Genomic DNA, 16,825 nt, shown 5'->3' with positions numbered 1-16,825 from the left:
GGAGTGAGGGGGTCACTCAGGAAAGTGGCCTGAGGAGGAAGGAAGTGGAGACACAGGGAGGAGGGGGACCCAGAGAGAGGAAGGGGGGCTGAGAGGGAGCGGGTCCTGGGGAGCAGAAGTGGGGGCCGCACAGGAGGAGGCACTTGAGACAGAGACACGGGTTCAGAGGAGAAGAGTTGGGGAGCGAGTGCAGGGACAGAAAGGGGGGCTGAGGGATGAGGGAGCAGAGGGAGCAGCCCTGAGTCAGCAGCTGTGGGAGCGGACAGACGGGAACAGGCAGCAGAGGGGCCGCGGGCGTGGGGAGGGGAAGACGCAGACGTGTGTGGAGATGGAGCCTCAGAGACCAGGAGAAAGAGCCCCTGAAGGGAAGTAGGTTTCAGGAGTTTCATGGTCCAGGTGTAGGACAGACAGAGAGAAAAGGGGAGAGAGAGCAGGGGAGAGGGGGACACAGGAAAGGACCACAGTGGAGAGAAAGGGAGCAGGAGACAGAGACAGATCCACAGACAGAAATACATGTAGTGGGAGGAGGGAACCCTGATCTGGGCAAGTGTTGAGCTGATGGGATGTGGATGATTCAGTTGTGATATATCAGCTTGTGGCACACACACATATAAATATTTGTAGATATAAATTTTAAAGTATATAAAGTATATTTTTTATCGATATCAAATTCACAGGGAGAGGGAGAGAGAGAGAGAAACATCAATGAGGAGACACAATCATTGATCACCTGCCTCCTGCAGGCTCCTCACAGGGGATCAAACCTGAAACCTTGGCATAAGCCCTGACTAGGAATCTAACCATAACCTCCTTGTTGCTACCAGTGATTGAGCCGCCTAAGCATGGCTTCATATATTTAACAGCTGATTTTTTTTTGTTACACAGATTGAATCAGACTTATAAATCTCCAGTTTATAAGGCTTGGGAATCTATCCTAATAAAAGGGTAATATCCTAATTAGACCTGACATCTTCCCGAACATCATCTTGGCCGTCTTTTCGGAAAAAGTCATGGTGGCAGGGGTTGAGGCAGAGGCGGTTACAGGCAACCAGGCTGGCAGAGGAGGGCAGTTAGGGGTGACCAGTCTGGTAGGAGAGGGCATTTATAGGGATAAGGCCGGCAGAGATGGGAATTTAGGTGGATCAGGCCAGCAGGGAGGTCATTTACGGGGACCAGGCCAGCCAGGGAGGGCAGTTAGGGGGATCAGTCCGGCAGGGGAGGGCCGTTAGGGCCAAGCAGGCTGGCAGGGGAGGGCAGTTAGATCATTCGGGGGGGGCAGTTACGGGGGTCAGGCAGGCAGGTAGAGTGGTTAGGGCAGGCAGGCTTGTGAGCGGTTAGGAGCCAGAGGTCTTGGATTGTGAGAGGGATGTCCGACTGCCGATTTATGTATACTAATAAAAGGGCAATATGCTGGTTAGAGCAGACATCTTCCAGACAACCATCTGGACATCCTTCTGGACCAAGCCACAGTGGTGGGGGCCGAGGCATGGGTGGTTTAGGGGAATACAGTCCAATAGGGAGGGCCGTTAAGGGTGACCAGTCCGGCAGGGGAGGGCATTTAAGGGGATCAGGGTAGCGGGGAGGGCAGTTAGGGGGATCAGGGTAGTGGGGAGGGCAGTTAGGGGGATCAGGAAGATAGGCAGAGTGGTTAGGGCAGGCAGATGAACGGTTAGGAGCCAGAGGTCCCGGATTGCGAGATGGATGTCCGACTGCCAGTTTATCTATTGTAATAAAAGTATAATATGGTAATTACACTGGACATCTTCTGGACAACCATTCTCATGTCCTTCCGGACAAAGCTATTGTGGCGGAGGCAGAGGCGTTTAGGGGTGACCAGGCCATCAGGGGAGGGTAGTTGGGGGGATCAGGCAGGCAAAGGACGGCTGTTAGGGTGATCAGACCAGCAGGCGAGGGCAGCTAGGGGGATCAGGCAGGCATGCAGAGTGGTTAAGGCAGGGAGGCAGGTGAGGAGTTAGGAGCCAGAGGTCCCGGATTATGAGTGGGATGTCCGAGTGCCGGTTTACCTGTACTAATAATAGGGTAATATGCTATTTAGACTGGACATCTTCCAGACAGCCATCCTGACATTCTTCTGGACAAAGCCACGATGGCAGAGGCTGTTAGGGGCAACGAGGCCATCAGGAGAGGGCAGTTAGGGGTGACCAGGCCAGCAGGGGAAGACAGTTAGGGGTGACCAGCTCGGCAGGGGATGACAGGGACAACGAGGCCGGCTGGGGAGGGCAATTGTGAGGATCAGGCCAGCAGGGGATGGTATTTATGGGGATCAGGCCAGCAGGGGAGGGCAGTTAGGGGATCAGGCCAGCAGGGGAGCACAGTTGAGTGTGACCAGGCCGGCAGGGGAGGGCAGTTGGGGGCGACCAGGCCGGCAGGGGAGGGCAGTTAGGATGACCAGGATGGCAGTGAATGGCAGTTAGGAGCAACAAGGCTGACAGGTGAGGACATTTAGGTGGTCAGGAGGGCCGGGGAGGGCAGTTAGAGGTGACCAGGCCAGCTGGGGAGGGCAGTTAGGGATGACCAGGCCAGCATGGGAGGACAGTTAGAGACGACCAGTCCGGCAGGAGAGGGCAGTTAGGATGGCAGTTAGAGGCGACAAGGCAGACAGGGGAGGGCATATATAGGGATCAGGCTGGCCAGGGAGGGCAATTAGGGGAATCAAGCCCCAGGAGAGGGTAGTTAGGGGCATCAGGCAGGTAAGCAATGTGGTTAGGGTAGGCAGGCAGGTTTGCAGTTAGGAGCCAGAGGTCACTGATTGCAAGAGAGCTATCCAACTGCCAGTTTATCTATACTAATACAAGGTTAATATGCTAATTAGATTAGACATCTTTTGGACGTCCTTCTGGACAAATCTACTGTGACGGGGGCCTTGGCAGAAGCTGTTATGGGCAACCAGGCCATCGGGGAGGGCAGTTAGGGGTGACCGGGCAGTTAGGGGTGACCGGGCCGATAGAGGAGGGCATTTAGGGGCAACCAGGCCAGCAGGGGAGGACATTTAGGGGAATCAGGCAGGTCAGGGAGGGCAGTTAGGGGTGAACCGGCCCGCAGCAGAGAGCAGTTATGGGCAACCAGGTCAGAAGGGGAGGGCAGATGGGGGAATCAGGCCAGCAGGGGAGGGCCATTAGGTTGAAAAGGAAAGCAGGGGAGGGCATTTAGGGGGATCAGGCCAGCAGGGGAGGGCAATAGGGGGATCAGGCAGGTAAGTACAATGGTTAGGGCAGGCAGGCAGGTGTTCAGTTAGGAGCCAAAGGTCCTAGATTACAAGAGGGATGTCTGACTGCTGGTTTATCTATACTAATGAAAGGTGGATATGCTAATTAGACTGGACATCCTTTGGACAACCATCCAGATGTCCTGGACAAAGCCACCGTGGCGGGGGTCTTTGGCAGAGGCTGTTAGGGCCGACCAGGCCGTCAGGGGAGGGCAGTTAGGGGTGACCAGGCCGTCAGGGGAGGGCAGTTAGGGGCCACCAGGCTGGCCGGGGAGGGCACTTAGAGTCAACAAGACTGGCAGGGGAGGGCAGTTGGGGGTGACCGGGCCTTCCTGGGAGGGAGGGCATTTGGGGGGAACCAGGACTGCAGGGGATGGCAGTTTGGGGTGACCAGGCCTTATGGGGAGGGAGGGCACTTGGGGGGAACCAGGACTGCAGGGGAGGGCAGTTAAGGGAACCAGGCTGGCCAGGGAGGGCATTTAGGTGGATCAGGCCAGCAGGGGAGGGTATTTAGGGGGATCAGGCAAGCAGAGGAGGGCATTTAGGGGGATCATGCTGGCAGGGGAGGGCAGTTAAGCTCAACGAGGCCATCGGGAGGGTAGTTACGGGTGACCAGGCCATCGGGGGAGTTCAGCTGGGGATGACTGGGCCGGCAGGGCAGGACTTTTAGGGGGATCAGGCTGGTCGGGGAGGGCTGTTATGGGGATCAGGCCAGCATGGGAGGGCAGTTAGGGGGATCAGACCGGCAGGGAAGGGCAGTTAGGGGCATCAGGCAGGTTAGGACAGTGGTTAGGGCAGGCAGGCAGGTGTTCAGTTAGGAGCCAGAAGTCCTGGATTTCGAGAGGATGTCTGACTACCCATTTAGGCCCAGATTGGAGAAGGTACAGGTCAGGCTTAGGGGGGACCCCCCCCCCCCCGCACAAATTTCATGCACCCGGCCTCTACTTTTATAATAATTTGCTTCCAATTGCAACTCTTATTCACTCAGAGGGGAGAGACTTGTCTGTTTCTCATGTGTCATTCCTTGGATGGCAACGAGGAGGTGACCTGGGTTTGTCACCAGCTGATGCCTTTTCACGGAATATTAGAAGCCTTAGCTTTGTTGCTGTGGTGTTTTGTGTCTCTGTGTGTGCTGCTTCCATGGTTTTACTTTTTCTATGTCTGACACTTAATTTATTATTTAAAAACATCCTGAGATAAGTCCCCTGTGTCTTCCCAGATCCCCTGAGGAGCTTTTAAAAATGCCCTCAGGTGGGCTTTCCCCCATGGAGTTGGACAGCTGCTCTGGGTGGGGCATCATTAGTTACTGAGGGCCTCCAGGTGATGGAAGGTGAGGACGGGGATTAGCAGGAGGGGTGCAGGATGCCTTTGTGAGAGTGGGGAGCAGGCTTTGTTCAGGGGAGGTAAGGGGATGCTCTGTTTGGTTTGAGGCGTCAAGACAGCAGCTCACGTTCTCATTTCTGTAGGAGTTTGTGGATGTCTTTGGGAGGAGAGACACATGAAGACACACCCTCAAAAACTCACAGTGTGGTCTCCATGTAGGAGCTCATTGTTCCTCACTCTCTCATGTGACCAAGGAGGGGTGGCCTTTTCCTCATTTCCAGGTCCTTCTGACTGTGAGTGTGAGGGGAGCTGATTGACAGGCTGTGCTGGCTTCTTTGAAGGCACATTCTGTGGCTCCTCAACGTATTGTCTCCTGAGAAAACATCCGAGGCCCTGATCGGGACCAGGACAAATGGCTGCTTTTCAGGTAAAACATGTGTCCTGGGACAGAGGCTGTGTTTGCTTTTCCTTGAATATCTTTTGATTTATTTCTCTACTGCTGATGGTCTTGTCTTTGCAGGTTGTTTTCTTATTTCATTACCTTTTTCATCATAGTCAATTTTGACATTTTCTTTATTTCTCTGTCCCTTGTTTTTCATAATTTTTTTCTCCCTCTTTTTTAAAAAAATATTTTTATTGATTTCACAATGGAAAGGAGAGGGAGACAGAGAAACATCAATCAGGAGAAAGAATCATTGATCAGCTGCCTCCTGCACACCCCACACTGGGGGTCTAGTGTGAATCCTGCAATGTGTCTTGACCAGGAATCCAACCCTGCCCTCCTGGTCCATAGGTCAGCCATCTACCTCTCAGCCACACTGGCCGGCTATAATGCTCTCCTTCATTTCATGCAGACTCCCCAGGTCAGGAAGCATTCCTACCTTTAATTAGTGACTTGCAAGTACTCAAAACATCTTTTTTTGTGAGAGATCAAACTTGGAGGGCAGCCATGTCTAACATCCCTACTGGGATCAGTGAAGAAGGCAGGTGTCGGTGTTAGGTTCCAGTGGCTGCAGCATGAGCTCTAGATCAGGGGAAGAAAATGCACATATGCCCTAGCTGTTTTGGCTCAATGGATAGAGCGTTGGACTGCAGACTCGAAGGTCCCTGGTTTGATTGTGTTCAAGGGCACATGATCGGATTGCAGGCTCTCTCCCCAATAGGGGGCATGCAGGAAGCAGCCAATCAATGATCCTCTCATTTATGTTTCTATCTCTCCTTCTCCCTTCCTCTTTGAAACCGATAAAAAAATATATTAAAAACAAAAGATGATGCACATCTTAGTGCTCAGAATAGCTCAGAAAGTTCTGAAAAGCAGGGTAAATAGAAGAGACGTGCTCACTAGGTTAGTACAGAAAACTTGGTATTGAAATGTACCAGTAGCCTATAGAACATGAGAGGTACATGTGGATTAACACTTCCAAAATTTATGTTTATTTGTGATCATTTTCACGCAATTTTTTTTTATTGATGTATTTTTGCCAGTGTTGTCAGTAGTGGTGACCTGTCCTGTGCTGTGCCTCTGTCACCTGATGCCCATTGTTTCAGTTCATGTGAGGTTCACGTGGCAGAGGCGCTCCCCTCACTGCAGAGTTGATAGTCTAGACGTCATCCCTCTACTCCCCCTTTTTTGTTTTAACAATATAACCTTCAAGGTAGAATGGGCACGTTTTATAATCCCCTGACTAGTGGGATTATAGGGGGTGCTAGTGATATGAGTGAAGAATTGGGGAAGTGTTGTAATGCTAAAATTAAAGCTTTTCTCTCAGCTCGCTGGGTGTTGGAATATTTCTTAGCAGTAAATTTCTTCTAGCTTCTATGCTTACTCCAGCAAATCCCAGCTACACCAGTATTTCCTGATCTGTTAGTAAAAACAGTCATTGCATTCTCTAAAGGAGTAAAAGAAATAACTCTAAAAGGTTAACATTGCCTTCTGACCGCTCTGCGCCTGTGCCCTGGTGTTAGGCACTCAGCTTGGCGCTTCCCCGCACTCGCCCTGCGCCCACCCCTTCGCAGCCCAGCTTTCCGCAGCCTCCCGCTCCTCCTTCCCCAAGCCGTTGTGGCTATGGTGGACAGCGCCAGTGAGAGTGATACAGGGGGAAGCCAGAGGGCACTGTCATCTCGCCGTTCCGCCTGGAGGAGCTCACCAACTGCCTAGGCTCCTGGCAAGGGAGAATAATCTCATCTCCAGGGGAAAGATTTTTAGAATCCGGCGGAGCCAGAGGGTCCGTCATTATCTGAGGCCCTTCCTTATCCGCCCCTTCCTCATCTGCTTTTTCCAGTTCTTCTGACACCAAGGCTGCTGTAATAGGCGCCTGAGTTGGCTGCAAGGGCCGCAAAGCAGTGGTAATATAAGCCCAGGTTCCTAAAACTGAACCTCCCATCGCACTGCCTCTCTCCTGCTCTCTCCTTAATGTACTGCCCACACGGTTCCTCACCTCCACGTCCAGCGTGCCTTTATCCGGGCACCACAGACAGTGATAATGAATTTGCTCTATAAGAATCAATAAATCACACACAGCCAGTCGCCCGAAGCAACTGCTGGATAAGCTTTAAAAAAAGCTGTTTATCTTTAATCATGGAATTCCCCATTCTTTTATCCTGAAGGCTACTCACCCAAGCTCTTTCGGATTCCGCCGAAATCCCTCCGATCGAACTCCCCTGTCTTTCCACGGACCTACGCTGCTCCGCTTGGCAAGCGGCACTGGATTCCTCACACGGGGCACCAGCTGTGGAAAGGAAAATAGGACACCTACACAACATGCAGGTGAATGGCCAACGGCACCTTTTGGTCGCCATTCTAACCTACTTATTTCCTTCAAAGTTATACAATCAATCATTGTTGCTAAGTGCGGTTACTAAAACAAGTGAATTACATAAAACTTCATTAGTCAATTTTTGTCCCGTTACCAAGGTATTATTAATCAACTTGCCCCGTTGCCCCGACTACTAATATTAACTTGCCCCGTTTCCCAGACTACCCTTGACCATAGTTGGTTCCATTTCCCCAGCAACTGCCAACATACCTGAGAGGAACATTCAGAGGTCACAGTGGCCACGCACCCAGAACCAGCAGTTTGCTGCGGGATCTACAGGGACACTCCCACAGTCAAGGGCATGTACCTTGGTTGTGGGCACATACCCAGTAGGGAGTGTTCAGGAGGCAGCTGATTGATGTTTCTCTCTCATTGATGTTTCTAACTCTCTATCCTTCTCCCTTCCTCTCTGTAAAAATTCAATAAAATAAATTTAAAAAAAAATTTCTATGATTGTAGCTCTCCACTAATGATATACTGAAATCTATACTAATAAAAGGGTAATATTCTAATTAGACTGGGAGACCTTCCGGACGTCCTTCCAGACAAAGCCATGGTGGCAGAGCTGAGGCAGAGGCGATTAAGGGTGATCAGGCCAGGAAGGGAGGGTAGTTGGGGGTGATCAGGCCAGAGGGGGCGGGGGGCATTTGGGGTTGAGCAGGGCCAGCAGGTAGAGTGTGTAGTAGCGATTAGGCAGGCAGGCCGGTGAGCGGTCAGGAGCCAGCAATCTTGGATTGTGAGAGGGAATTGGGCCTAAACCAGCAGTCGGACATCCCCTGAGGGGTCCCAGATTGGAGAGGGTGCAGGCTGGACTCAGGGACACCCCTACCCCCCACCCCGTTCACAGTTTCATGCACCAGGCCACTAGTTTTCCCATAAATGAATGCCTAAGAAATAATAGGTCTAGTTTGTTTTCTATCATTATGTCAAGTCCTCACCATATTTTGTTTATAGTACTCAAAGGGTATCGTTCACAAATAGATTCATGAAATTTATGGAATCACAATCTTTTTTTTTTTTATTATTGCTTAAAGTATTACAAAGGGTATTACATATGTGTCCTTTCACAAAATAATCTTGAGTTCATTGACATGACAGTTCTGTTTTCTATCTCTTTTATATTGTACACTAGAGGCCCAATGGACAAAATTCTTACACCTGGGGGGGGGTGTGTTTCTCGGCCAGGCCTGCGGTCTCTCACAGTCTGGGTGCCCCAGGATCAATCGCCCCAAAGAGGTAGACCCTGCCCATCCGTCACAGCCAGCAGTGGCCTGGGCCTTCCTCTTTCGGGCAAACGTAGAGCCCACCCAGCTGATTGTTTGCTCTACTGGCCAGTGGCCTGGGCCTCCTACTGTAGGGTGATTAATGGGGCGATAGCTGGGCCTGTGACCAATCACATCGCACCTGCATTGGATCACCTGGCACCAGTGTGTATCATAGTGTGGTCGTCTAGAGTCCTGCTGTTCTGTCATTCAGTCGATTTGAATATTACACTTTTATTATTGTAGATAGTTCTCATAGATGTGTCTGACTCTACATACAATGTTAACATTATTTGAGGTATTTTTTCTTACTTGCTTAACCTGTCTTTATTACTCTTCTCAGTTACCGAAACTGCTGTGAATACTCATGAAGTTTTTTTATTTTTTTAAATTGTAGGGATGACAGAGGAGAGGGAGAAGCAGCACTGAGTCAGCCAACTGTGGGGAACAGGACAGACTGTAACCGGCAGCAGAGGGGACACAAAAATGGGAAGAGAAAGACCCAGGTGTGTATGTAGATGGGAGCAATCAGAAAGACCAGGGAGAAAGAACAACTGAGGGTGAAATAGTTTTCAGGAGTTCCATGGTGCAGGAGTAGGGACAGAAATAGAGAAAAGGGGGAAAAGAGCAGGGGGTGGGGAGACAGAACATAGGAAAAGTTCAGTCAGCGTGGTTCAGTGGTGGAAGGTGGCCCTATGAACCAGGAGGTGACAGTTCGATTCCTGGTCTGGTTTTTTGGCTTAGTCCCCCCTGGGGGGCTTGCAGGAGGCAAGCAATCAAGGAGTCTCTCTCATTATTAATGTTTCTATCTCTCTCCCTTCCTCTCTGAAATCAATAAAATATATATTAAAACAAAAACAAAAAACATAGGAAAAGACAACATTGGAGAGAAAAGGAACAGGAAACAAAAACAGATCCATAGACAGAAATACATAGTAGTGGGAAGGAGGGGAACCCTGATCTGGGTCAGAGGTGAGCTGATGGGATGTGGATGGTTAAGTTGTGATATATCGGCTTGTGGCTTATATGTTTAATTTAACAAGTGAATTGTTTAAACAGATTTGAATAAGAATTACAGATCTCCAATTTATAAAGCTTATGAATATTTTATAATTATTTGCTACCCTTTGCAACCTTAATCACGCAGAGGGAGAGATGTTCCTGATGGGTATGTTCCTGATGGGCCCCTTGTTATTTCCTGGGAATGCAAAAAGGAGGTGACCTGGGATAAGAGATGACTGAGTCTGATGTTTTATGAAGGAATATTAGAAGCACTGGTTCTTTTTTTCTTTCCCAGGGATTTGAATTTTCTATCTCTGATATTCAATTCATGTAAATAGTCATTTAGTTCTGAAATCAGCATTGGTTACATCTCACAAGCACTTCTTATCATTGTTAATATAAGGCAGTCTCTCCCTTTTCAAAACTTTAAACCTAGAAATCATTACATTAAAAGAAACAACGTAATTGTTTTTGGTTTTAAATGTATTACGTGTGGTTCAGATTCTGAGCCCTGCATCCTTTCTACTGTTTATCACACCTCGAGACATCTATTGGCACTTAGTAATACGAGGCGATCTCAGGGTGCACTTGGTAAAGATGTCAATGATATCAACAGTCAGAAGCTAGTTTTTTGAGTTGGTCTAATGTTCAGCTCCTCTTTCCTTCCCTTTATGTGGGATTTGTTGATTTAGTGTCCATGAACCATAAAGGAGACGTTCCCCTAAGTCCTTCTTGTCCATTCTCTAAAAATATTAAAGGATGGACTGGATTGAACTAGAAATTGGTTCCCACATAGACCCTCCTCTATTCATGGTGAAGTCATTTGATAAGCATATTTCAATAGCTAACTTTTCCCAAAGGCTTTAGCATGAAGATCTATCTATTCTCTGTAATTCCCTGGGAAAGGAGGAAGGAAATCTGCCTGGGAAACCTGCACGTGTACAAGTTCCTGCTTCAACCCCTCCCGCTACCCAGAGGTCTCAGGGGTGCTGGGTGTGATGTCTACTACCCAGGGCTACGGAAAACTGCTCTGGGGGAGCCTCGCAGATCCCAGAAGGGAACTAGTAAAAGGTGCCATGTCATGGGTCTGAGGGCAGGCTTTTTCAAGGGAGGTAACAGGTGCTCTCCTGGGTTTGAGGATTTAGCGGAGCAGCACATGTTCTCATTTCTGTAGGAGTTTGTGGAAGTGTTTGACACATGAAGACAGAAAAAAGCACCTCCCAGTGTGGTTTCCATGTAGAAGCTCATTTCTCCTGACTCTCCCCTGTGACACAGGACAGGAGGGGCTAACCTTTTCCTCATTTCCAGGTCCTTCTGACTGTGAGTGTGAGATGAGCTGATTAACAGGCTGTAGGGGTGCTTTTGAAGGCACATTCTGTGACTCCTCAACATATTGTCACCTGAGAAAACAACCCAGATCCGGACCAGGACCAGGACTAAATGGCTGCTTCTCAGGTAAAATATGTGTCCTGTGTCAGTGGCTAAGTTTGCTTTTCCTTGAACATCTGTTGATACATTTCTCTTTCCCTTCCCACCCCTGTGTCTACTCTGCTGCCCCTTTTACAGTCTGTCCGTTTCCCCACAGTTGGATGACTCAGTGCTGCTTCTCCCTCTGCTCCATCATTCCTAAACCCCCCTTTCTTTTCCTGCACCTGCTCCCCCAATTCTCCTTGAACCAGTCTCTTTGTCTGAAGTGCCTCTCCCTTTCTTGCCCCACTTCTGTTCACCAGAACCCCTCTCCATCGCAGCTCCCCTTGGTCTCTCTGGGGCGCCTTCCTCTCCATATTTCTCTACTTCTGATATTCTTTCTGTTCCAAGTTGTTTTCCTTTCCTTATTTCTTTCCTTTTTTCTGATGATAGTCAGTGTCAGCAGTTTCTATATTTCCCTCTCTCTTTTTTAATGTATGTTTTTATTGATTTCAGAATGAGAAGGAGAGGGAGAGAGAGAAAAACATCAATGAGCAGAGAGAATCCTTGATCAGCTGCCTCCTGCACACCCCCCACTGGGGATGGAGTCTGAAACCTTGCGTGTGCCCTGACCAGGAATGGAAACCTGCCCTCCTGGTTAACACTCTACCTGTGAACCACACTGGCCCGGCTATACTTCTCTCCATTTTCCCAGAGGCTTCTCTGCCTTCATTTTGTGCAGCCTCCCCAAGGTCCAGAAGCATTCCCTCCTTTAATTAATGACTTTCAACTACTCAGAACATCCCTTTAGTGATAGATCCACCTGGGAAGGCAGCCATATATAACATCCATGTTGGGATGGGGTCAGAGGCTCTTGTGTCTTGAAGAAGGGAAAGGCAGGTTTTAGGTTCAAGTGGCTACAGCATCAGCTCTTGATCAGAGGTAAGAAAATGCTCATTTTACTGCTCAGGATAGCTCAGAAAGTTCTGAAAGAAGAGTAAATAGTAAATAGAAGAGACTTGCTCACTAGATTAGTACGAAAGACTTAGTAGGTAAATATTCTATTAGCTTACAGAACATGAGAGGTACCCGTGGATTGACACTTGGAAAAATTAATGTTTATTTGTGATCATTTCCACATAATTCCTTCTTTATTGAGGTATTTTTGGCAGTAATGTCACAGCAGTGGTGACCTGGCTTTCTGTGTGCCTCAGTAACTTGATGCCCATTGTCTCAGTCCACCTGATGTTCACATGGCAGAGGTGCTCCCCTCACTGTATAGTTAATAGTCTCCCTTTCTCAGGAACAAGGCTGTAGTAGTGATTTAATGACATTTGTGCAGAGACCATCGCTTCACATCTGGAAATGTCCCACTTCGTAGTTTGCATTTCCTTTGGAAAATGAAGGACTTACTTTTCTTTCCTACAGATCATTGGCTTTTTCATGGGAGCTTTAACTAATCAGGCCTTGATTCTTTAAATTTTTGTTATATTCTATACTCCCATCACGGACATACCCTACATGGTCATTTTTTGTATTTTCTAGAAAGTTTCCAAGAATGATATTATGAATGTATGTTCAATTTCATTAAATGTCTACAAAATAGCTCTCCACTAATGATACATAAAAATTTTGAAAGAATTGTACTGATAATAAATATTAGTTCCCCCAGGCTCCTGTGGATTAGTGGTGGAGGTTTCGATTCTTGGTCCAGGGCAAGTAGTTCCTGGAAATCTGTGGTAGACAGCCAATCCATGTATCTTTGTGTCTCTTTCACATTGATGTCTCTCTCTCTCTCTCTCTCTCTCTCTCTCTCTCTCTCTCTCTCTCTCTCTCTCTCTGTCCTTCTTATCCCTCTACCTCCCTGCTGTCCGCTCTCTAAAACTCAATACAAAAAATCTCCCCACGTGAGGATTTACAACCACAAAAAGGAAAGTAGGTTTAACTCAGCCATGGGCAAACTACGGCCCGCGGGCCGGATCTGGCCCGTTTGAAATGAATAAAACTAAAAAAAAAAAAAAAAAAGACCATACCCTTTTATGTAATGATGTTTACTTTGAATTTATATCAGTTTACACAAACACTCCATCCATGCTTTTGTTCCGGCCCTCCGGTCCAGTTTAAGAACCCATTGTGGCCCTCGAGTCAAAAAGTTTGCCCACCCCTGGTTTAACTTGTTTTGTATCCTTATGTTTCTCTCCTTATCCTATATAATAAAGAGCTAATATGCAAATGGTCTTTACATCCTCATGCCATCAGGCTGTGATGCCCTCATGCTGTCACAATCCATCACATCGTGAGTGTGGAGCTGTGGAGGCGGGTCCCGATGTCTCCAGCTCTGCATGGCGAGGTTTGGGGATCCCCCTGAGGCCGCAGACCCCTCCCCAGCACCGGGATGGGAGGCTGGGTGTCCCGCCAGGCAGGACTGGGGTGGGGCCGGACAGGTCTTGGTGTTGCCCAATGGGGTTGGGGCCAGCCAGAAATTTCTATTATAGGGAAAGGGCAAATAGCAATATTAAAATATTTCCTCTGATTAATTCCCTTTTAATGTGCATGAATTTCATGCACCGGGCCACTAGTTTGTTTATAAAACACAATGGGGATCACACACAAATAGATTCATAAGATTTACAGAATCACTAAACCACCTTGATTTCATAGTTGTAAAATGTTTGTCTCTGTGCTTAAACTCTTAACATTATTTCAGCTATTTTTTTTTTTCTTATTTTCTCAAGTATATTTTTATCTATTTCAGAGATGAAGGTAGAGGTAGAGAGAGACATATCAATGATGAGAGAAAATCATTGATCGGCTGCCTCCTGCACATCCCCTACTAGGGATTGAGCTTGCAACGAGAATTAATCCCACGACTCTTAAGTGCACAGTCTAACACTATCCACTGAGACAAACTAGCTAGGGCTTTGCCTTAATTGTAAAGTTTATTTTCCTGTAAAGGTAAATCTATATCTAGGATTTGTGGACATATGTCATCCTCATTTCTCAGTGTTCGAAATCATATCAAGGAAAGTTACTGGGGCAAGGTGATCTTATTAGGTGATTCAGTATACTGCCATAGGTCCCAACCTCTTCTAACACTGTTTTCATGTTGTGAAACTTGAACTCTTTTGGTGACCTCTTGGTAAATATTTATTTTCTTTCAGGGACCTTTGACCTTCATGGATGTGGCCATACATTTCTCTCAGGAGGAGTGGGAATGCCTGAACCCAGCTCAGCGGAAATTGTACCTGGATGTGATGGTGGAGAACTGCAGCAACCTGGCCTCCCTGGGTGAGGATGACTTCCTTCCCGAGTTCCTACTCCACCTGCAGGGTTTTCCTTTATTATTTTAACATCTCTAGGGGCTTCTGCTTTCGGTGCTAGATTCTTGCTCTCAAGGAACAAATTGAGCTCTAGCTCGTTTGGCTCAGTGGATAGAACACTGGTCTGCAGACTGAAAGGTTTAGGTTTGATCCTGGACAGGGCCAATGCCAGGGTTGCTGGCTCGCTCCCCAATGGGGGCGTGCAGGAGATAGCCTATCAGTGATTCTCATCATTGATGTTTCTCCTTCTCTCCCTCTCCCTTTCCCTCTGAAACCAATAAAAAAAATACATTTTTTTTAAAAAAAGGAACAAATTGGGTGTCCTTGGGGTATAAAAGAAAGGCTTTGTGATATATGTGAATTAAGAACTCACACATTACATGTTGCCTACAATTATTGAGGTTCTATAAGAAAATATTTTAGAAAATCATTTTCTAGAATATTTTAATATTCTAACATGTCTTCTGGCCAGAGTACAACCTGGATTGGAAATGGGAAAGCCTCTATCAAAATTCACACTCCATTTTCTTTTCTTTCTTTCTTTTTTTTTAATATTTTTTATTGATTAAGATATTACATATGTGTCCTTATCCCCACGTTACCCCCTACCCCGTCCCCCCCCCCATTCATGCCCTCACCCCCCTGTTGTCCGTGTCCATTGGTTAGGCCTATATGCTTGCATATAAGTCCTTTGGTTGATTTTTCCCCCTTACCCTCATCCTCCCCTACCTTCCCTCCAAGGCCCAACAGTCCAATCAATGCCTCTCCATTTCTGGATCAGTCCTTGTTCATCAGTTTATGTTGTTCATTATATTCCACAAATGAGTGAGATCATGTGGTATTTATCCTTCTCTGACTGGCTTATTTCACTTAGCATAATGCTCTCCAGTTCCATCCATGCTGTGGCAAATGGGAAGAGTTCCTTTTTCTTCTTCCTCTTCTTTTTTTTTTTTTTTTTTTATTAAATATATATTTTATTGATTTTTTACAGAGAGGAAGGGAGAGAGATAGAGAGCCAGAAACATCGATGAGAGAGAAACATCGATCAGCTGCCCCCTGCACATCTCCCACTGGGGATATGCCCGCAACCCAGGCACATGCCCCCGACCGGAATCGAACCCGGGACCCCCCAGTCCGCAGGCCGACACTCTATCCACCGAGCCAAACCGGTTTCGGCTTCTTCCTCTTCTTAAAGAATACCTTTCAGCATTTCATATAATGCTGGTTTGGTGGTGATGAACTCCTTTAGCTTTTTCTTATCTGTGAAGCTCTTTATCTGACCTTCAATTCTGAATGATAGCTTTGCTGTGTTTTTGTAATATTGCCATTGCATGCCAGGAGGTTTAAGCAGGTATCATTTGCAAATGTAGGCACCTCTTTGTCCCTCTTTGATGTGAGTTTTCCTCATTGTACCTATCTTGAGCTTTGTTGAATCCTTCAGTGGGTCTTGGAGTACTCAAAACTGTCATTGGCCTATAGTTGCTGGTAACTTCAACACTCACCACCTGATTGTCAAACTTGAAAATTTGTTATCTTTCAGGTATGTCATCAGAAGATGACCCAGCCTTTATTCCAAAGCCCGGAATACAAGATTTGTTCTCTGAAATAATACTGGTAAGATATAAAAGGTGTCACTTTGATAATGTACACTTAATAAAAGCCTTGGAATTTGAGGAAGAGTGTGATGAAAAGAGAGGGAATTAATATAAACAGAACTAATCTGGAATAGTTATCATAATAAAATTGTTGTTACCTATACAGGTCAAGAGTATTATGCTTTTGGGAAACCTCCCATATTAAAGTCAGTTCCATTAGCAGATCAATGTGTTTCTGAAGGTGAAAGTCGAAAACAACTTTTTACTGTTATGCATTCTTGGAAAGGAAATCTGGAAAAACTAGGAATTGTAGTCTGTAGTGTAAATAATCCTTTGAATTGCTTAAAATGTAGGGTGGGATTATATTTTCATGCAATCATTTCTAAAATGTAGAGATTTATGATATACCTATAAAATTTAAATGTACTCAATTTGGAAATTTTATGTATATATAAAATAGAATATATATATTCTATTGATTTTTTACGGAGAGGAAGGGAGAGGGCTAGAGAGTTAGAAACATTGATGAGAGAGAAACATTGATTAGCTGCCTCCTGCACACTCCCTACTGGGAATGTGCTTGCAACCAAGGTACATGCCCTTGACTGGAATTTGAACCTGGGAATCCCCCAGTCCGCAGGCTGATGCTCTATCCACTGAACCAAACCAGCCAGGGCTTATTATTACTTTTAAATATATTTTTATTAAATTCAGAGAAGTAGTGAGAGGGAAAGAGTGAGAGAAACATCAATGATAAGAAAGAATCATTGATCAGCTGCCTCCTGCATGCCCGCTATGAGGATTAAACTCGAAATCTGAGCATGTGCCCTTGACTGAAATTGAACCTGGGCCCCTTCAGTCCTCAGGGCAATGC

General features: G+C 46.8%; 2 protein-coding genes across 2 annotated transcripts in view; both read left to right on the top strand.

Moving 5' to 3' along the window:
* The window catches only part of LOC132216097 (zinc finger protein 501-like), a 182,584-nt gene that overhangs the window by 76,210 nt on the left and 89,549 nt on the right, over positions 1 to 16,825 (top strand). The window lies entirely within an intron of this gene.
* Positions 1 to 16,825, top strand: part of LOC132216107 (zinc finger protein 595-like) — a 96,694-nt gene that overhangs the window by 76,169 nt on the left and 3,700 nt on the right. The window contains exons 2-5 of the mRNA XM_059665198.1: positions 9,025 to 9,133; positions 10,938 to 11,084; positions 14,198 to 14,324; positions 15,897 to 15,970. Of these exons, the coding sequence (XP_059521181.1) occupies positions 11,070 to 11,084; positions 14,198 to 14,324; positions 15,897 to 15,970 (216 nt within the window). The 5' untranslated portion in view covers positions 9,025 to 9,133; positions 10,938 to 11,069. The remainder of the gene's footprint in view (positions 1 to 9,024; positions 9,134 to 10,937; positions 11,085 to 14,197; positions 14,325 to 15,896; positions 15,971 to 16,825) is intronic.

Source organism: Myotis daubentonii, chromosome 15 (assembly GCF_963259705.1).
Source record: "Myotis daubentonii chromosome 15, mMyoDau2.1, whole genome shotgun sequence".
In the NCBI taxonomy this organism is placed as follows: Eukaryota; Metazoa; Chordata; class Mammalia; order Chiroptera; family Vespertilionidae; genus Myotis; species Myotis daubentonii.
The sequence above is the reverse complement of the archived record's forward strand: the minus strand, read 5'-3'. Positions and strand labels throughout refer to the sequence as shown.